General features: G+C 34.3%; 3 protein-coding genes across 5 annotated transcripts; 1 reads left to right on the top strand and 2 right to left on the bottom strand.

Annotated features, from left to right (window-relative positions):
- Window positions 1–1841: 1841 nt before the first annotated feature.
- Window positions 1842–4110, bottom strand: LOC7467031 (E3 ubiquitin-protein ligase complex slx8-rfp subunit slx8). Its single transcript, XM_002297903.3, has 4 exons — window positions 3952–4110; window positions 2626–2999; window positions 2478–2540; window positions 1842–2339 (listed from the first exon to the last, which is right to left on the bottom strand). Exons 2-4 carry the CDS (start codon window positions 2968–2970, stop codon window positions 1989–1991), a joined length of 759 nt encoding a protein of 252 aa, XP_002297939.1. The 5' UTR covers window positions 2971–2999; window positions 3952–4110; the 3' UTR covers window positions 1842–1988.
- Window positions 4111–7991: 3881 nt separating this feature from the next.
- On the top strand, window positions 7992–11689 carry LOC112326296 (E3 ubiquitin-protein ligase WAV3-like). 2 transcript variants are annotated; one of them, XM_024593893.2, is made up of 2 exons: window positions 7992–8320; window positions 9644–11689. In XM_024593893.2, exons 1-2 carry the CDS (start codon window positions 8111–8113, stop codon window positions 11429–11431), a joined length of 1998 nt encoding a protein of 665 aa, XP_024449661.1. In that variant the 5' UTR covers window positions 7992–8110; the 3' UTR covers window positions 11432–11689. The 2 variants fall into 2 exon arrangements, with proteins under 2 accessions (XP_024449661.1, XP_024449660.1); XM_024593892.2 differs by having other exon boundaries at window positions 8022–8320; window positions 9769–11689.
- Window positions 11690–12905: 1216 nt separating this feature from the next.
- LOC7477810 (SART-1 family protein DOT2) lies at window positions 12906–20511 on the bottom strand. Of its 2 annotated transcripts, none has more exons than XM_024583509.2 (12): window positions 19637–20511; window positions 18693–18834; window positions 18538–18592; window positions 17992–18105; window positions 17794–17890; window positions 17641–17707; window positions 17484–17543; window positions 16708–17323; window positions 15867–16243; window positions 14919–15139; window positions 14389–14473; window positions 12906–13236 (listed from the first exon to the last, which is right to left on the bottom strand). In XM_024583509.2, exons 1-12 carry the CDS (start codon window positions 20311–20313, stop codon window positions 13162–13164), a joined length of 2586 nt encoding a protein of 861 aa, XP_024439277.1. In that variant the 5' UTR covers window positions 20314–20511; the 3' UTR covers window positions 12906–13161. The 2 variants fall into 2 exon arrangements, with proteins under 2 accessions (XP_024439277.1, XP_002297938.2); XM_002297902.4 differs by having other exon boundaries at window positions 15867–16246; window positions 19637–20510.
- Between the last annotated feature and the right edge of the window lie 663 nt (window positions 20512–21174).

Below are 21174 nucleotides of genomic sequence, written 5' to 3'. Positions count from 1 at the left end.
AATAAATGCATGTTGAAAACAATAGCAAGAAGTAGCAGCAGGTCTCTGCCGCTCAGGAGCACAAATTGAAGAAGTTCAAAACAATATCTCATGTTAGTTGAAAATACAAGCATTTTATGATATGACAAATACAATCTCATTTGACAAGAGAAACACAAAACAACCTCTCAATCACATGGGACGCTCTCTTGACTTAAAATTATTCAAATTTAGTTCCATGGATGCAGAATTAATTCCAGATACAAGTACAAACAAATAAATTGGATTTGGGAGAAGCAATAAAAAAAGATCGTACCAGGAATCGCTCTGTAAAGCTTCTCTGAAGATCCACTTTGTGTTTAGAGAGATAAGCAGCTTCACCCATGTAAGCCAGATCAAGCAAGCAAGGATAATTAATTGTAGTGAAAGCAATCTGCTCATGGAAGAAAAAACAAGTCAAAAAGGGAAGGAAATTGTTGCCAAAAATCAGCGTGCATGACCTGGACAAGGTTAATATATAGATGATCATTAAACAAACAAAACGACTATGTTTCTAATTGTCTTCAAGAACATAGCACACAGTCCAAAGAAAGTACCCCCAAGAATTTCGTCGTCCTCGTGAAGTCTCGATCTCCCTGAAAACATACTCGTGTAAATGCAAAAAAACCCTGTCAGAGAGGAAAACTCGGAATAAACAACTTTCACTGGTTTAGAAAATTATAAGAAAAGATATAAATCTTGTGTCTATATTACCTTATTTATCACAAACACCTTATTTTGTTTTCTGCCACTAACAATCTTTAAATTATTGTGAATCCTAACTGGAACATGTTTCTTTTCATCATTTTTTTTTTAAAAATAAATTTAAAATTTTTTATTATTTAATATTAAATAATTTAATAATTAAACTTCATAGTTTTATTCTATTTTTATTTTATAAGATTATTCTAATATTATAACTAAATCATATATATAGTGTACTATCGAATGATCTTGAGTCAGATGTTTTTAGGGTGATTTTTTTGTTTTTTCTTAATTTATTTACCATCATTGAATTTTTTTAATTCATATTATTATATTAGTCGAGTTTATTGGCTCCAATTAAATTAATGACTCGAGTTTTATATTTTATTTTTTTGCTTTTTATATAAATGCTTTTAGCATTTGTTTTTATGTTTGAAAACAATTGGGTTAGCCAACGGCGTAGCGCATATCACCAATATAATAATTTTTTAAAAGCGAATGAAATATTTATTTTTTTAATTTTTGTTGTATTTTTTTATATAATTTTTCTCAAATTTATTATTGTTATAGTTTTTTTTTTATAAATGCACGTCTAAAATATTAATTTTTTGTTTTGCTTTTATTTTTTTTTATTAAAAGTTGCTTTAAAGTTTTTTTAAGAAAAAACAATGCTTGCAATAAAAAAAATATCAAAATAAAAGAATGCATTAATAAGGGATAGAGATTTTGATTAAAAATATAGTTAATTTTTTTTCATTGCTTATAATTTCTTTGCAATAATCAACATGACTAAAGAAATATTTTTTTTATTTAAAAACGTATTGATAAAAATAAAGGAATTTCTATTAAGAATCACTTCTTTTTTACATATTTAAATTTTATTTACTTTTCTTATAAAAAATAATTTGTATTGTTATATAATTAAATAAAAGAAAATTTTGAAGAGTTTACTGCATTATAAGATCAAATATCTTGATTTATATCTATTTTTTAACTTTTCATTTTAATTTTTAATTAGCACTAACAATTTTTTTGCAATTTATTGATTCATATAACTTTTACTTTTACATGCATTAATTTATCAATTTTAAATTAAAATTTTTCATGATATCATAAAATACTTTTACAATAATTGTATTTTTTTATTATTATAAATTAACTTGAAATTTTATCGGCAATATAGGGCTTTGCTAGTGATATTACAACAACAAAAAAAAAAGATATTTAGTATAGTCTCTTAAACTACATAACAAATCAAGGAATTTTTATAGGACTGTGGGAAGAAAGATCCTGTAGATGGATTTCGCTCTGCATTTCATCCTGCAAGTAGGGCACTTCTTCTGAACAGCTAGTGCTTTTTTAATGCAGTTCTTGCAGAAAACATGACCACATTTTGTTGATGTTGCTTCTTGTAACTCATCCATACAAATTGGGCAACGAAATGCAGGTGCCGCTGGTGGTGGCACGGCCTGGGACAATCCAGAAACTTGGGCTGGTGGTTCAGTCTGAGAAAATCCAGGGAATTGGGGTGGTGGCATAGTTTGACACAATCCAGGTAATTGGGGTGATGGCACAGGCTGGGACAACAATCCATGGAATTGGAGCACACTCCTAGCCTGCCAAACCAAATGATATTGGTTAGAGTTTAAGTTTTTAATGGTTCCTAGAAGTTTCTAAGTACTTGACAACAAAGTTGAAAGATAGCTAAATTGAGGTTACAGGAAACCGAAGATATAGTGAATAGCAGCATGAACCTGATTGACGATATTTATGTTTTCCCTTACTGCATCAGTATTTCTCCTAGCTTTCTTCCTGGCCTGCTAAGAGGGAGATCATTTTTAAAGACAATCAGAGACTCGAAGAACACAAGCCAAATCATTACCGTTGTGTCAAGTGTCATACTTGGTCAAACATGCTGGGCGAGATTATAGCAATATCATCATCAATGACCTCAACATCTTGTGCAGTTTGATGTTGTCTGGTCAGACCATACACTTCAGCTTGAAAATTCCGAGGATGACAAGGAAAGTACATGCCATGGAGAGGCATATTGTTCTGAATCGGAGGTGGATAGTTGAGATTAGAGTGCTGAAAGTAACTTCTCTCGGCTTCCCACAAATCATCTTCCAGACGATCTGTATTCCCCAGTAAATCCATAGTGTTGTCTCCGTGATACAGAAACACCTTGTTGTCGTCTAAGTTCTCCACAAAAATCATGTTGTTGTCAAAATTCTCCAGTAAATTCATGTTGTGGTACTCAAAGACACCTAAAATTCCTGGTTACAAACAAGAAATTAAGGCATGCTGAGAAAAAAAAAATATTCTGAGTGTAATACAACCAAATCTATATCTTATTAATCCCATAGCAGATATCAAACCAATCAGGTAAACTTGCGAAATTCCATTGCAAGTACAGTATCATATTTCATAAAGTTATGAAGAATTGTGCAATTTCAAATAACTAACTGGATATTGCATTCCCTGTCCTGTGATGATGAGCAATTGAGTAATAAGAGTTCCCTACTTCGAGCAACTAAATCTCAAGTGAATCTGTGAATTGATTTAATCGCTTCTTGAAGTAAACTAAGAGCCTATTTATGACGGTTTTATACTGATTCTCAAGAAAAAGAAAGAGAAAAACTGATGGTTTTATACTGCAGTCGCAAATTTATTCATAGCAGATATAAAATAAAAGACAAATTTAGAGTAAAATATAACTAAAATCAAGAGATATTAAAATAACAGGAGAAATTTCTTCAGATTCCATTATCCTGAGAGTGAACTGATCATATATATATATGTGTGTGTGTGTGTGTGCGTGTTCTAGCCGGAGGTAACATGATGATTTAGAAATTAGAATTAACAGTATTTGATTGAGTCCTAAGAAACCAAACAGTAGTGTAGTGCTTGGCAGCATACATAAACACACGCAAGCTAGTCCAAACAGAAAATCATCTCCACAATCATAAAAGAATGCAGAAGTAATAAAGATTGTTTTTTTGTTTGCCGATTCTTCATGATCATAGAAATCATACCATGAAACATCGTTTTGAACTTCAAAATCATAGTTTTGAAGATATCCTTTACCGCATAAAAAAATTAATAAAGGCCTAAGCTAGCAGCAAGCCCCAGTATATAAACCCTACTAAATACTAATTAATTCCATGGGAGCCAAAAAAAACATACAAATTAAGAAGATTAAAAAAAAACAATGAAGATGGATGATACCTGAGGGTGCAGCTGCTAGACAAACAAATTTTGAAAGAAGGGAGACATCATTGACAATGGTTTTTATGCCTCTGTGAAGGATCAATTTATAGCAAACAAAAACTCTCCAAGCGTTATGACTATTTGGGAAAGAGACTGTGTGCTTCCTTTTTTGTATATTTGTCCATTATATTTAAAAAAAAATATACATGTCACCGTGCCCAATTGGGTAATATGGGTTTTCTTATTTAATTTCCTGGGCTAAATTTTTCTATATCAAGTACCTTGGAATCGGTGTCTGCACATGTTAACTAGATACATGAATGAATGAATGAATGAATAAAAATAGAAAGTATATGTATTAATTTAAAATTCCATGAATTTATTAGAAAAATAAAAAAATAACATTGACACGTATTTTTATTTTAAACAGTAAAAAATAATATATCTTATCCCCGGAGTACTACAGAGAGGAATTAGTTCACATATTAGGCGATGTATAAAATTCACAAGAATGGTTATAAATATGCCTATGAGAAGAAGATCAATCAACAAACTACCTAGAGCTGTAAAATGGACCGTGTCATCATGCCAGCTCATATTCTACTGCTTTTTTGGCCCAACATAAGCCCAGGCCCATGTCCATGTGAGTTCGTGCCGTATAGTCCTGGTCCATGTGTCGGCCCGTTGTAATTAATTCTTATGATATTTTTAATGACTTATTTCTTTTAATTAAATGGAAGAAAAGGAATAAGAAAATAAAAGAAAGTTAATTACCTCTTTTATTGTTGAAAATCTATACATGTACTTGCATTATTAATGGGAATTTTTATCCCTATCTCAGTCTTTGTCTTATCTTTTCTATTTTTATTATTTCTATATTTTTTTTGTCACAAGATACGTACGCTATCTTAAATATTAATATTGTATTAATATAACAGGAGTGCTTTCTAATTCAACGGACCAAGTTGAGAATGACACAAATAACTCCCAATGAATATGTGTCAATACCATAAAAGAATTTTCTTTGATTTCTAACGTAACGTCTCGTGCATTGAACAAGTGCTTCCCAATAAGATTTATATTAAATTCAATATTTTTTTTTCTTATTTGGATATTCTTACATTTTTTTAAAGAATAAGACTAGTCCCGTTTAAGATTCATGGCTGCCGCTCCCAATAAGTGTGCTTCCTGGAGATCGAACTTGTATTCTTAACCTTACAAACAAGGGCGGAACCAGGAATTTTTCCTGCCCTGGGCTATTAAATAAATATATAAATATTTTTTAAAATTAATTATTAACTTATATACATGAATTTTTAAAGTTAATAGTAAAGTTTTAATTCAAATACACTACCTAAAATATTAAAAAAATAAATTTAAAAGTACATAAAATTGAAGTGAAAGTAAAAATAAACTCACTATTAAAGTTATATCCTTCGATATTTTATGAAATATAATTCATCTATAATCGAATCTGAATCGATATTGTAACAACCCTCAACCGGGATAAAATAACAATCACATGTCAACTGGAAAACAAAGTAATTAAATTTTTTCCCTCTCTCAATTCTTCCTTCCTTCACTTGATTCTTTCTTATATTAGTGTTTTTTAAGTTGGACTTTGTAAGTTTACAAAGTTATTCTCTCACTTTTCTTTTCTTTTTCTTGGATTTTTTTTTATGTTTTTGCCTTACTTTTCTCTATTTCTCTCTAACCTTTTCTTTTCTTTCTTTTTCTATTATGCTTCTACCCAGTCGACAACTTATAAAAGAAAGAAAGAGCTGATTTGTTTTATTTTTCAATGGAAAATAATCATTTTACTCTTAATGAGTCATTTTGCTTTTATTTGATGATTTTTTTTGTTAGCACTATCAAGCTCCGTTCGTCCTAAAATTTTAACCAGATTTTATTCAATATATTTTAAGATCCCTCATAAAATTTCAGCTCAATCTGATAGTCGGATTGAAAATTACGCCCAATAACGTAAAATTAATCAAATTGTGATTTTTTATCAAATTTCTGAATTTCTCAAAAAATTCTGAAATTTTAACTCAAGCTAAAACATCATATTAGAAGGTTTCACGTAAATTTTCAGAATTTTTTGATAACTCAATCAAGAATTACAAAAAAAATTTAACATAAAACTAATAAAAAATTATTGATAAAATTTTGACCTGGGCTAAAGCTCAGCCTAGCCCTCAACATACCTCCGCCTCTGCTTATAGGAATATAACAGTGCCTTAACTGCTAGACCAACACTCCATTGATGATAGTAAATTCAATATGAATTTAATAGTTTAAATTGTGAGGAAATAAATTCAGAAAAAAAATCAAATAAGATCAATAGTACTCTATCAAAATATGGTTACTATAGCAAGTTGTTTACATATATGATTTAGCACGGATTGTAATCAATCCAGTAATCAAAATTACATAGAAATAAACCGAGTCAAGGATGGAAGGCTCAATCAACCGTGTAAATAATCTTATTTAGTTGTTAATTGCGATAGCTCTAATTAATTCGGGTATGAAAAATGTAATTAGAATAAAATTATGTAATTTTCTTTCCAAAAACAAATGAATAAATAAAGAGCCTAGTTGAACAAAGAAAATATCCACACACGTGTGTGCAATGATTTATATCTACAAGTCTACTCACTTCATTATTCAATGTTTTCAAAACCATAAGGTTCATTGGACTTGGATTATCACATAGCAATACTATTTTGTTTCTTGTTTCTTTTCTTTTTTTCCTTTTATCTTTCCAACATTTTCTACATCCATTTTAAAGATTTTAATCACCAAAACGCTTTTTTACTTGCATTATTTCCCTCCATATCAATTTTTCTAAATCAAATTAGAATTGAAATCATCTCCTTTTCTTTTAAAAAAGGAACAATAGCTTTTAAGGTTCATTTGTTTCGTGAAAAATATTTTTTTATAAAATATTTTATATGTAAATATTTTTAATGGTAGTGGTGGTGAGATGATGGTGGTGACAGAGCAACTATAATGGTAAGATGACAATAATAAAAAAAAGAGATAGTGATGGCGATGATGGTGACATGAAGGTGGTGGTTGTAATGAAACTCCAATAAAGATGGAGAAATTGCGGTTATTGTGGACAAAGAGAAGGTGGTGACATGGCAATGAAGGTGACGAAGGTGGTGACATGATAATAAAGGTGACAGTGGTTGTTAGATGGTGATGGATAAAGAGAAAGAGGGCGAGGTGGTAGTGACATGACGGTGATAATATATGAGTTGTTAGTGAGGTGGTAGTGGTGATGAAATGGAGATGATGATTAAAATAGTGAAATGATATTGTAAATAGATTACTATTTAAAAAATATTTTATAAAACTTAACGAGTTACAAATATTTTCAGTAAATGAATTAAGTTTAAGAATTACTCGTAAAATATTTTACAAGAAATAAGTATAAAATAATCTATAAAATATTTTCTTATAAAATATTTTAAACCAAAGAAACATTCCTTTAATCTGTAACTCTCATATATTGTGAATCTCGCTTCTATCTATACAGCATAGGTGGTCCAAACGAATTGAAGGATTGAAACAAAGCATAAGATGTTGACATTTAAAAATGGAAAAAAACAAAGAAAAAGGAGAGAAGAATAATCAGTGCCAAACAGACCGTAAATACAATCAGCATAAATAAGATGGTTTTGACTAAACTGATGTTAATTAGGAGTCCAAAGGAGAGCTGTATGAAAAATCAAAAAACATATTATCAAAATAGCTCTAATTTATTAATTTTGAGTCTTTAAGAGAATATTTATATATGTTAAAATTATTTTTGTCAAAATAAATAGGCATTCTTGTATTTTTTTTTTGTGAGAAAAACAATAAAATAAAAGGAAATTCTTAACTTTCTTTTTCTAATTTTTTTTATTCCATATAAAATACAAAATGGCTTCTTAAATTATTATTTTTATTTGAGTAACATAAAAGGAAAAAAAAGCTAAATTAAACTATTTTAAATGTTATATATTAATAATTTGACTTTTGCCATGAAAATATCCCTTTTGATTTGCGAAAATCTCTTGTCCTTCCAATCTTTTCCTTCCTTTTTCTTTTTTTTCATGCTAATAAACCTAACATTTTCTCTCCCTCCCTCCCTATTAAACTGTTTTGCCCTTAGTCTGAACCAGGCACAATGGCCTCTAACGCATGGCGCAAACTCAAAAAATCCCTCAAGTCAAAGCTCTCATTCCTCTCCACCCCCAGGTCCCCCACCAACGACACAACTGCCACCACCGAAAATCCCCGCGTCGCCACCGCTACTCCTCCACTACTTCCAACAATATCATCATCATCCTCGTTCAGTTCTCGTCTCTCGCGTAGCTTCAGTCTCCACTCTTCTCCAGTAATCATCCCCTCTCTCCCTCTCGTTTTTGCTTTTGTTAGCGTTGACATAATACTGTGATTTATTTTTTTAACTGCCCGGTGACCGGAGTTTTTCTCTTTTTACTTGCCGCGTAAAAACTGAGTTTTGTGACTTGGTATTTTTGTGAGTTCGGCATCCATAGCTGAGTTTGAAGTCTGACGACGATGCCCTTGTGTTTCTCTAGTGTTTTAAGTTTTTTTCCTGGTCTGAGTAGGGGTGTTTTGGTAAGAGTGGGTGAAGCTTGCTTAGAAGATCACGTTTCTCATGTGATGCAGTAAATGGACCATTGGAATAACATTGAAGTACCAGCTGCTCGGGGTAGTTGAAATTTGTATTTAATTATTTTGATTGTGGTGCTTGGAAGCTTCACAAAGTCAATGATTTAATTGAATGCGCTGTTTACTAAGATCACAAACCTAACTAAGTAATTAGAGAGTAAATTGTTGTTTTATTAACTGCATGAAAATTAGGAGAGTGTTTACTAAGATCACAAACCTAACTAAGTAATTAGAGAGTAAATTGTTGTTTTATTAACAGCATGAAAATCAGGACAGTGGCACATGGTAATGTTTATGGTTTGGGGTCAAGTGGGGACGTCAAGGTTAAAATGGTTGTCTTTAAGGCTTGACTTTTTGAGAAGCATGCTATTGTTGCGTTTTTGAAGCTTGAAAGGAACCATTTTTGTTTTGTGTACAATAGGAATACATTAATGAAATCGAATATTGTGTTAGCTTTGCAAGTTTTTGGTTGAAAAGTCAGATCAACACAATAATGTCCTGCGTGTTTCATGATTGTCTTTTAAGTCAAAAGTTTAGAGGTAATTTAATAAAGTTATACTTTTGTTTCCAAGTGGTTGAGGCTTGAGATGCTTAGCCTAGCTTGCTTTTAGTTAAATCCATTGATGCTTAATTAATGAGAAACTTGAAATTCATAGTATAGGTATAGAAGGTCTCCATTGGCTCATAGATGAATGCTTTTATGAGCCTTTTGAATCTTGATTGTGATTTTGAAATGCCATAAACTTGATTGCCTACTTGGCTTTTGGTTCTGAACATCTTTAAATAGTCATCAATGTTCTTGACATGGTGAAGGTAGAAGGATATTGTGAAAAAAACAAACAAACAAATTGTTCCTTGGTTAGTCGGATATTACATAATCAAAATTGAGGAACTTGTGCTGATAAAACAAAAATTGGCATTCATTTGATTTGATGGTCTACATTGGCTTAATAGAATTCATGCTGTTAAATTTGCTGAGATTTTTACTTTTTGACTTTTCCTATAATTTTGCTCATTATCACAGAAAAAATGTGCCATTTGCTTGACGAGTTTGAAAAAAGGGCAAGGCCAAGCCATCTTTTATGCTGAGTGTTCTCACCCTTTCCACTTCAATTGCATTGCTGACAATGTCAAGCATGGTAATCTCAGATGCCCTGTTTGCCGCTCCAAATGGAAAGATGTGCCTTTTCAAGCGCCAAAAAATGTCCCCAGTTTTCAACGTAGTGGTTCATTGCATGCTTATGTACCTAATGCATCTCCAGTTCATATTGAGCCGGATCACTTCTCAGACGATGAACTAGTCCCAGATGTTTCTCAAGGTCAACCCTCTTCATCTCGACCCCATGCTATAACTGTGAAGACTTTACCAGAGTATCCTGCTGTTTCTGCTTCGGAATCTTTCTCTAAGTTTGGTGTTCTTGTCCGTGTTCTCGCTCCTCCGCTTGATAATACTCTACCTCATCACCGTGCACCAATTGATATTGTAAATGTGTTGGATGTTAGTGGTAGCATGGCAGGCAAGCTGATACTTCTCAAGCGTGCTGTCAACTTTATCATACAAAACTTAGGCCCTTCAGATCGACTTTCGATTGTGACTTTCTCTTCATCAGCTCGAAGAATCTTACCACTTAGAACAATGTCTGGAAGTGGCCGTGAAGATGCCATAAGTGTTGTAAACTCTCTTTCTGCAACTGGTGGAACTAATATTGTTGCAGGGCTCAGGAAAGGGGTTCGGGTTCTGGAAGAACGGCGTCAACATAATTCAGTTGCAAGCATTATCCTTTTATCTGATGGTTGTGATACACAAAGTCACAGTACACATAATAGATTGGAATATCTAAAGTTGATTTTTCCTAGCAATAATGCATCTGGAGAGGAGTCTCGGCAGCCAACTTTCCCAATTCACACATTCGGGTTTGGATTGGATCATGATTCTGCTGCAATGCATGCTATATCTGATGTATCCGGCGGCACATTTTCCTTCATTGAGTCCATTGACATTTTACAAGATGCTTTTGCAAGATGCATTGGCGGTCTTACAAGTATTGTGGCCCGGGACGTTCAACTCAAAGTTAGGTCAGCATCACCAGGAGTGCAGATTTTGTCGACCCCTTCTGGGAGACACAAGAATAAAATTTTTGATCAGGGACACCAAGCTACGATTGATATCGGAGATTTATATGCAGAAGAGGAGAAGGAGTTTTTAGTGTTCCTCTCAATTCCTGTATTTCCAGCTGTTGATGGTGAGGAAATGTTGGAAAACATGCCATTGGTGGATGTTTCAGGCTTTCAGAAAGATTCGGTGTCGACGGATACAGTCGAAGTAGAAGGTGAGAGAGTTGAGATACGACGACCTCAGTTTTTATCTTCTACTGATTGGGTACCGTGTTTGGAGGTTGATAGGCAAAGAAATCGTTTGCTAGTGACAGAAACTATTGCCAAGACACAAAGGATGGCTGAAATGGGAGATTTAAAGGGTGCACAGGCTCTTCTGGCAGAGCAACTATCCACTCTTCTATCTACAGCTTCTGCCCAAGCAGGAGATGATCTATGTAATCAGCTAGAAGCTGAGTTGAAAGAAACCAGGAAGAGAATGGAAACCAGGGAATTATATGAACGCTCTGGGCGTGCATATGTTCTTTCGGGAATGAGTTCTCACTCATGGCAAAGGGCTGCAACTAGGGGTCCCTCAATGCCAATCTCATCAGGTGGGAACTCAGATATGAGGAGGACTACCACTAGCTATGAAACACCATCTATGACTACCATGGTAACGAAGTCACAAAATTTGAACTTGGCACCTAGAGAGTAGCTTGGGCAACTACAGCAACTTCAACAAATCTTCCAGCTTGATTGATCAACATCTATATGCATTTACTACTAACACGAGCAAGAAACTCTTCAAGTATTTTATAATTTTGATAGCTTAGTGGTAGGTTAATGAAATCAATTTTAAGGATTCGAACTAAAATAGTCTTGCTTTTCATTGATTTTCATTTTGTGGATTGCGTCGGAAGTTGTACGTGAATATTGAATCACAAGATGTATTACATCACTGGTTTGGTTTTGAGGTTTATTGCTTCAAGGTAAAAAGTGAACCGGTATATGATAAAATATTTTTCTAAATATATTTTAAATTATTTAATTTAAATGAATTTAAATCAAAATAAACAAAAATCTAAGGCATTTACATACCAAACCTAAATGTTTCGGCCTAGCCCATATAAAATAAGGTCAGGAGTGCGCGAGCCTATAAGGCTAATCTCGAGACGAACAACATGTGATGCTCATAATTTTTTTTTAAATGATATTTTTTACCTAAAAAACTCATTGTTAATTTTTTTTTCACCCGAAAATATATATAAAAAAATCTTACAGACATCAATAAATTCATTAATAATCTCAAAAAAATAAAAAATCAATCTGATTTTAAAAAAACATTATCAAGCCCAACTTTTTCTATCAAGATGGAGGGTTTAAAACACCATAATAAAAATCTTTTAATTAAACAAAACTTATTAATATAAAAAACAAAGTTTTTTTGATCGTTGAATTGTGATCATTCAATCACTTTTTCTCTCCTTTCATGTTTTCTTGTGACCCTCCCTCTTTTCTTTTAAATCTAGGGGCCAATCATGAACATAATGAAATTTTGAACAAAAACATGAAAACCACCAAAATTAAAATAAACAAAAACCCTAGAGACTAAAATAATTAAAAGCACTCCTAAAGCACCATGAAAAAAAGATGTTGAATTTTTTTTCAGTTTTAAATTTGATCTTCAAGTTTCAGCTTCAATTACTTTGAGTAAATAAGACTAAATTTTATTTTTTCAAATAAAAAGTTGACTCAATATCAAACTTTAGTTTGAAATTGTAACAAATCAAGTCCAATCTCAAATACTATTACAATCATCTCAAATACTATTGCAAACATCAATGAATCACGTGTTACTCCACATTAAAATCACTAGATGTTATAGTTTTTTTAATTAATTATATTACGTTGAAACGTGTACGAAACTCAATATCCAAAGAGAAATAAATCCCATCTTAATGCCCTCTTTATAAAATAGAATTCTGGGCAACACAAGTCACAGCTAGTTTGCTTACCTTGTACAAGACAAGCTCTCCTATTTCTTACCCCGTCATGCAGGGTTTCTAAATCACCACAAACTTGCTTCAGGCAGATGGCAATCTTATTATACTTTATATATCTGGATTTTCAAAAAACCAGCATAGATGAGACTGACAGAAGCAGCATGCTCTACCTAAGCATGATAATCATACATTTGAAACTGTTCGAAAATCTTCATTTAGATTCTCCATCAAGCATTCAACATTCATCCTCACAAGAAATTAGACAATCAGTCTCGTCATTTTTAAAAAATTTATAAACCGTACCACCAAAGCAAATAGAAAAATATCCCTTTCAGAAATGCTGCCCTTTTAGGGTCAAGCTGAATAATGTGCTGGCAATTTTTCAGGACGCCTTCTGAGCTCGTATGTGTATGTATGCCAGCTGAAAATTTCAACTAGACTTTCAAATTTTAGGCTTCTTTGGTGCACCAGAGAATCCAGTCTCAGGCTTGCGCTTTATCCCCAAGAAGTGCTCAACCTGGGAGGAAAAAAAACAAAACCATATATTAGCAGGCAGGCGGACATTGTGCAATAAAAATGCAAGGGTGCTAAAGTCAGAAAGCCCTTTCCCCCAAGGGAAGGTAAAAGAAAAGGTGCGTGAGAGTTGTAGATTGTCCAAGTAACCTATCCAGGACCATTCTGAAAGACACTCAACATGTGTTGAACCTGAGCACACAACTTTCTTATCAAAGTAAAATCGTTTCTTGAAATAGGAACATCCAAACTGCCATAGGAAATAAGCCCTTGTGGTGGTAGGTTCGGACATAGTAACACAGGAGTCATGGTGAATGAGTTAAGGTCATGGATTAAATTGAAGTTGTCTAAACTGAGGTTTAAAGACAGAAAAGCGGTTGCTTGCTTGCTGGGATCCGAGATTTTGGTTTCAGGAGTTTTTAGGAAGCAAGAAAATGTAAGAATTTATGGATGATTTTAAGATACCAGGGTTGGTGGTATCCAGGAAAACATTTGGGATAAAGAATAGTTTTGGCTCGATAAATTTCAAGAAACAGCAACAGCAACGGTAGAAATGGCACAGAGAATCAGATGGAATGGGGGAGGGGAATGAAGAAGAGAAAGTCCTTCCAGGGATGCATGCTTCTAAAGCAAATCATAGTACTCACTATTGCATTATGAAAGAGTCCAACAATTCCCAGCACACACGTATTCAACTGTCCCAAAATGCACTTCATTTCCTTTCAATGACAGTATGTGTGCGTGTGAGTGGGTGTGGGTGTGTGTGTGTGTGTGAGAGAGAGAGAGAGAGAGAGATGATCACGCAGGACATGAGTAATGCTAAATGGGTGCTGCTTGAAAACCGCTGTGATGATAGGATGAGGTGAACGTTAATGGTTCTGCCAGAAAGGAAAGAAAAAATTCCTAAAAAGTGAAAAAACCTACTGACACTAGAAAATTTCCAAAGGAACCAATGTCTGGTACTACTAATTAGTATTCACATCCAACAGTTCTCAACTTGGGTACAAACCACAACCACTACAAATTGTACAAGAAATCAGGTCGTTTTTTGCAACTAGCATGAGGTATCCACAGCACAGTGAAACATGGGCGAAGCATACTTTTTGAATATCATTCTAACCATGCCAGTGCAGAACAATATATGAATCTGACTGACCTTTTTATCACCGAGCATGGGTGTTAAGCCTCCTGGGAAATCCTTCTCAACAGTTGCGAAGCCACTTCTAGGATCACTGGTTTGCCTGCAAATGAAATTCATAAAGCAAGGTGAATAAGATAACTGTAGTGATACAGTCATACAGAAAGATAAATGCAGAAGAAATGATATTCTATAATCCTTAACTTTCTGAAACTAGCAAGTCTTATTTTGAAATGTATCAAGGCATGATGAACCAAGAATTCATCAAAAATACAGTGGTTAAGTACATTTAAACCAACTGCAAAGTGAGAAATCTTTTCAAGTCTATGAACTTATCACTGCAAAATGCAAATAATCATAAAGACTCAATTGAATAGCTGCTAAAGCTGCATTATATATCAACAAAAACATGTTAATACTCTTATCAATTGTTTATAGGAGAACAACTTGTGCTTGATGATTAGCATTTTTCTTCTTCAAACTATATCCCTCGCCTTTCATTAGTAACAGCTTATCTTTGACATATAAAATGGACATGTAAATCTTACCCTGGTTTAACATGACCACTGAGGACAAGGTAAGGTGTCTTTAATTGAGCTTGAGCTCCCCTCATCCGCTCCACAGACAGTGATGGTGTATCTGAATTTTTCATTTGCTTCAACTTCAATTCTTCCTGGTATTGTTTCATTCTCTTTTCTTGCTTCATTTTGCCAGGCCCCTTCCCATGGAATTTATGAGAAATCATTCGAAAGGCTTCCTTCGGAGTCATCTGTTAAATATAAGGAAACAACATAAAATAGTAAACAGATAGCTAGATAATCAGAGTCAGCATATAAAAACTTTAGCTGCAATCTACATCAGCCACACATGTTCACACATAGAAAGTAGAGCATCGTAGGACTGAAGAACGCTGCCTCAGAGAAACTCTACGAGTGTACAAGGTCACTACAAAAGTCCAGAGTCTTTGACTAATTTATATTTAATAACCAGATGCATAAATAAATCTTTCACTTCTCTGAATTTTGGACATCAAAACAGATGAGTTTATGAAACAAGCAGTCCTATTGTCTAAAACCTCTTAAGCAATTAACTTGAACCCCACCCCGACCCCCAAACCAGAAGAAAAAAAAAAACACCAACCAACTGGCACAGTAACAGCTCTGAAACACACCCCAAACCAGTGCCATTGCTCACTCATCAGCACCCAGAGACTCAAAGTCAGTCTGTGAGGCACAAATTCCAAGGTATAAACCTAACATCTTGCAATGACTATAGGGTAGGCTAATAAAATGGTCGCTCCAAGCCTCCAATGAATTAATCAAAACACAATTATATGCCATAAAAATTTGGCCTACAACTCTCCTTTAATGGACCTGCTCATATGGAGGTCCCATCTCCACACCAGGTGCATAATGGTAAAAAAAGTACAATAAAATTAAGGAATTCTAACACAACAGTAAGTGCAAAGTAAACGGATGATCAAGTGAAGTCCTTACAATTCGCCCAAATTCATCTGTCCTCTCGATGCGGATATCCTTGAACTTATTATCATTATTAGTACCAACATCATCATCTACGATACCAACAAGCTTGCTCTTTTTCTTGTCCATATTTCTGCCACCCCAGTCAATACTTTCTTTAAGTGTACCTCGCTCTTTAAGCAACTTCAGTGCACCAGATAATCCTTTCCCAACAGCAACCTCATGTATGGTTTCATCAGGAACTATCTCCTCATCCTCATTGACAGGATTTTCATCTTTACTGTTGTCTGGAACTTCCATCCATCCACCAGCCTCGTCCTTTTGTTCTTCATCAGAAACTCTTGGTGGTTCATCTTCGTCCATGAAAACATCTTCGTTGTCAGGCTTGTGAACTTCTGAAATAGCAAAAGCACCCTGTTAAATTTTCTAATACAAGCAATGGTCACCTTACTTCAGGTATCAAAAAAAGCAATGGCAACAGAAAAATCAGTGACCAAGATATATAGTATCCAACAACTAAAGCAGAAGATTTAGGATTCTAGCCCATCTCAAGCATCATAACAGGTCAGATTCACATTTGACAATAATTATGCAATAAAATGGATGGGAAAGGATCACATTATAGGTGAATAGAGCAGTAGCATGTCAGCATTCCTCATAGAGAGTTAAGAGCTAGCATAAAACCTTGAATGGCCATAAATGGTTGTGCAGCTAAACATAATATATGCAAGATTGTCTGGTCTGCATACTGTTGTGCTATAGCAAACCCAATGCAACATAGATTGCTGTCAGAAACTTCTTGTTTTTTTTTGGTGATATTTTATGAAACAAAAAAAAAACACTAAGAAAAAAATACCTTCAGCAAGCTGAATAGCTGAGACAAACTCTTCCATCTCGGTGAACACAAGTTTGTTTTCATGTGACTCTCCAGTTTCAGGGTTTTTATCATCTGCAATTTGACTGCTTAAAGTGGTGGAGGCAAGGTGAGCAATTGCTAGAGGACCAGATGCTTCCGCCTCTTGCTTTTTAAGAGCTAATTTCCTTGCTCTTTCTAATGACTTATAAAGATCTTCTTCGTCATCTGCAAACACTAGATTTTCCTCTTCCTCCACTTTAGTTTGTAGAGTTCGATCTAGTCGCAGTGATTTTGATGCCTCATCTGCTTTAGCATAAGCTGATTGGTAGGCATTGTTTCTCATTTCAGCCTCAGATCTCTCTTGTTCCTCTCTAATGGCCTGCCTTCTCCCATCTTTCCTAGAACCAAGATCTCCAATACCCAACCCTGCCGACACAGCTTCTGCTTCAAGGGCATCTATATCTAGCTTATCCTTCTTTCGCAAAGATTTCTTTTTCTTTGGCTTTTTAAACTGAAGCATCTCTTCATGAGTAAAGTAATCTGATGAGATCTTTCCAGATGAGTTTAGATCTTCTAAGCGAGCACTTGTGGAAGTACCTTGTAGCCTTCTGCGGAGCTGGAAATATTACAAAAGAGAAAAAATAATAAATAATAAATGGTCCCTTCATCAGAAATGCTAACATAAACCACACATATCTTCTCAATCTCTACTAAAAGGAGAACCAGTGTAACCACACATATCTTCTCAATCTATACTAAAAAGATAACCAGCGTACCTCCTCCAGCTTTTTCTCTGCTTCGCCAGTGAAGCGGCCCCTTTCATCAAGAGTTACGCCCTGACAATAATCACCAATAGACAATGATCATTTTTTGCTAATAATTCAGAAACCACACTAGGTAGAGGAGGAAAAGGGAAAGGGGAAAAAATCCAACCTCATCTGCATTGGCATCGTCATATTGCGGAAGCATTTTCTTCTCTGAAGCAGGATCATCATTGAACCTAAAATGTTAGGACATCTCGAAGTAGTTAGCAATTTTACAGAATTTAAAACTGTGGTAGAACATCTTCTTGTAATATCAGCTTACTTGTCTTCATAGATACCCGTCTTTTTCTTAGCAGCTTTATAAGCCTCATCCCGGCGCTTCTGCTCTCCAATTTCCACATTTTCAAGCATATCAACCTCTGCCACATCAGACCAAAAACCTCTGTTACACGAAAATGCTTTGTCATTTTAGGAAACTTGGGGCATAAAACATAAGAAGGAAACACCAAACTATTTCTACCTTCATTGATGTCACCATCTGCAAGTATATTCTGATCTTTGAGTGTCAAAACAACAGCTCCGCCTTCCAATACCTTGTCAAGGCCATCAAGAACCTTGATTCCAGCAAGATTATCTATTAAAAGGTTCCATCATAAAAATAAATCAATCTGACAGCATTAGCCATAACTCCTAGCTAAAATATAACTGATTCAATCAGCCAGAAACAGAAATATAAAGACCTTAAAATTTCAACTATAAATAATTATGGCTTGGCTTCCAAGAATATGACCTTAGACTTGCCGATTACAATTCCAAGAGACTAAATTGTGGGTTATAAAAACGTGACTAGCTGTAGATGTCCTCAAATGAAGTTTGAACATCTCATTTCTCAATGAATTTTTTTATGAACAAACAGATAAGACCATGTTCAACTCATTTGATCTAATGAAATTCAGATGATTATGAAAAACTACCAAGTTTAAACAAATGTATCATCTATTCTAGATATGTTTTTAAACGACTGGCTAATGATAAAGAGGGGGGGGGAATGCAGAAAGGATCATACAAGCATTATGCTGGTCTGCTTCCTCATCATCACTGCCTCCTTGACCAATATTGTCCTGAGAAAATTTATAGCATAGTATCAACAATCAAAACTGCATGGAATAAATCATAATACATAGGAAGTCAGAATACAGGAAACACAGTAAAGAAGGAAACCTGCTCCTCAAAAATCTTTGAGAGATGCTTGGCTCTCTTTTTCGCAGCATACTTGTTCTCCTCAATCTTGCGACTCTTACCAACCCATGCTAAAATGTCAGAACCAGGTTCAGACTTTTTCTTTGTTCTTTCTTCCTTCATCCTGAGGGAAAAAAAAAGTATAAGTAGGGCATAACAATAACATGAAGCTGGATGAACTTATAAATTGAAGAATATCAGGAAAATAAGAAGACCATCATCAAAATCAAGAAAAATGCTGCAAAGAAACATAAAAGAAGTTAACACTAATAAAGGAATGGAGGACGCCAACAAAAAAGCAAAAGCAGGAAAATCTACAAGTAATAAAAAGACACAAAATTATATTTTGATTGCACAAACCCACATTGGATGTGAGGAAAACCATCATCCATATGAAGAAAATTATAGATCACACAACAGTGGCATAGTACTGTGATTGGCCCACCCTTTACCAGTGTGCCTCGCTAATCACCATACCATTAAAGATCTACAAAATGGCCATGACAAGAAAAGCAAGGGAGCAGAACCTACTGTCAAGAGATGCTCATTGTTCAATGGCAAGATCTTCTCTCATTGAATTTTACCTGGCATGTATGCATAAAAGAAACTGCATGCTCATTTTATCATGAGAGGAAATCTATGTGATTAGAAAAATTATAGAAACTCTTTCCCTAGTAATATAAAGTATATATGTGAAGCAATCAGGAGCACCTGACACTGGCGTTACACATGAGAAAAAAGAAAGGATAACTCTTGGAAGTAACAAACATCTAATTTAGACTGGTTACAGCTCGCAATAAATGTAGTCGTCCAAAATAAATCCTCATAGCAAACATAAATTTCATCAAATTATACTAAAAATTATCCAAAATAGAAAGGAAAAATGCAAACCATAAAAAAGAGAGCATCGGTGGTGATTGACTTACTTCAAAATGCGTTGCCCAAGCTCCGAGGCAGATGAGTGAGCTCCAGCTGATGCACCTTCAGCACTTTGATCATCTTCATCACGAAAAGAAACCTTCCCTTGTTTTCGATTATCCTTGTCCACTTCATCTTCATAATCCATCTGAACCTTGTCATCATAATCTTCCTCGTTGCTTTTTCTGCTTGCCCTATCCTTCTCTCTGGACCTCTCTTTATCTTGATCCGCTTCCCTGTCTCTCTCTCTCTCCTTAGTCTTCTCTCTCCCCCTCTCCCTCTCTTTATCATTATCCCTGTCCTTCTCTCTATCCTTATGCTTCTCCTTCTCCTTCACTCTTTCCCTTTCCTTTTCCTTCTTTTCCCTATCCCTCTCCCTTTCCTTTTCCTTCCCTCGATCTTTCCTATCCTTATCCTTCTCTCTAGACTTCTCTCGGTCATATTCTTTATCCTTCACCTTACTATCTCTACTCTTATCTTTACCAACATCATTATCGCTGGTTTTCTTCGACCGTTCCCTGTCTTTACTCTTATGATCCCTATCCCTCTCCCTCTCTCTCTCCTCTCCTCTGCCGCTCTTCTTCCTAGTATGCTTACTCGATTTTTCAACTCCATTCACCTTGTCGTCCACATCATCCCTCTCTTCACGTCGCTCGTGCCTAGATTCAGACCAGTCCATATCCATTCTGACCACCACTCTCGAACTATAATCCTGCCAGTACAGTCACCTAAACCCTAGAAATCTACCACTTACAGATTTCGATTGGAATGGAGAGGGGAAAAGAGAAAGAAAGAAAAACCCTAAGAGGGAGCGAGAGAGAATCGTACCTTCGATTAATTGGTTTGGTTTTCAGAGATAGATTATTATGTTTTGGGGGTGTTAAAGTGATAAATGTTAATTTATTTAAAAATATATTAAAATAATATTTTTTTTATTTTTAAAATTTTATTTTTAATATAAGTATATAAAACAATCTAAAAACAATTCAAAAAAAATGTTTTGTGTTGGTTTTCTTAAATTCATCATTTTTAATATGCATTGACACTTCTCATTTACATATACAATACAATTATTTTCCTTTGAACTTTCAGTACATAGTTCTGAATGTCTCCATCTAATTATGTCCATTATGCATGACATTTATTTCTCATAGTTTTTTAGCACAGGGATTTTATACACTTTTTATACTAGAGTTTGCCATCAAATTAGCTTATTTTAGGATGGATTTATGCATGTATTTCAATTATATTCAACATTGAATAAAGTAACCAATCAATGCAGAAATATTAATGAAAGCCAATTGATTGAATTTTTATTTCACGGGAACAACCATGTATATAATCTAGTGCGTGATTTTCATTGTCATCCCTTGCTTATCATTTCCAAGCGCAACAAAAAAAATATATAAAGTTCAATTTTTGTTCTTATGCATGTCACGTAGAACATTGATATTATAAATCTCGAACATTATACTAATTTTTTCCATATATTTGAAGCTGAGAAATAATGTTGTCAATTTGTATTAAAAAGTGATGGATGGTTTTT

This window comes from Populus trichocarpa, chromosome 1, assembly GCF_000002775.5.
Source record: "Populus trichocarpa isolate Nisqually-1 chromosome 1, P.trichocarpa_v4.1, whole genome shotgun sequence".
Classification (NCBI taxonomy): Eukaryota; Viridiplantae; Streptophyta; class Magnoliopsida; order Malpighiales; family Salicaceae; genus Populus; species Populus trichocarpa.
The sequence above is the reverse complement of the archived record's forward strand: the minus strand, read 5'-3'. Positions and strand labels throughout refer to the sequence as shown.

Bases quoted from the DNA above. Each gene is read 5' to 3' on its own strand.
- LOC7467031 (XM_002297903.3), bottom strand. From the start codon at position 2,970: ATGAATTTACTGGAGAATTTTGACAACAACATGATTTTTGTGGAGAAC. The intron at 2,541-2,625 runs GTATGACACTTG...CCCTCTTAGCAG, and splicing joins CGCCCAGCATGTTTGACCAA to GCCAGGAAGAAAGCTAGGAG. The intron at 2,340-2,477 runs GTTCATGCTGCT...TTGGTTTGGCAG, and splicing joins ACATAAATATCGTCAATCAG to GCTAGGAGTGTGCTCCAATT.
- LOC112326296 (XM_024593893.2), top strand. From the start codon at position 8,111: ATGGCCTCTAACGCATGGCGCAAACTCAAAAAATCCCTCAAGTCAAAG. The intron at 8,321-9,643 runs GTAATCATCCCC...TCATTATCACAG, and splicing joins TCAGTCTCCACTCTTCTCCA to AAAAAATGTGCCATTTGCTT.
- LOC7477810 (XM_002297902.4), bottom strand. From the start codon at position 20,313: ATGGATATGGACTGGTCTGAATCTAGGCACGAGCGACGTGAAGAGAGG. The intron at 17,891-17,991 runs GTAGAAATAGTT...CTGATGTGGCAG, and splicing joins AGATGGTGACATCAATGAAG to AGGTTGATATGCTTGAAAAT. The intron at 17,324-17,483 runs GTACGCTGGTTA...TAATATTTCCAG, and splicing joins CAGAGAAAAAGCTGGAGGAG to CTCCGCAGAAGGCTACAAGG.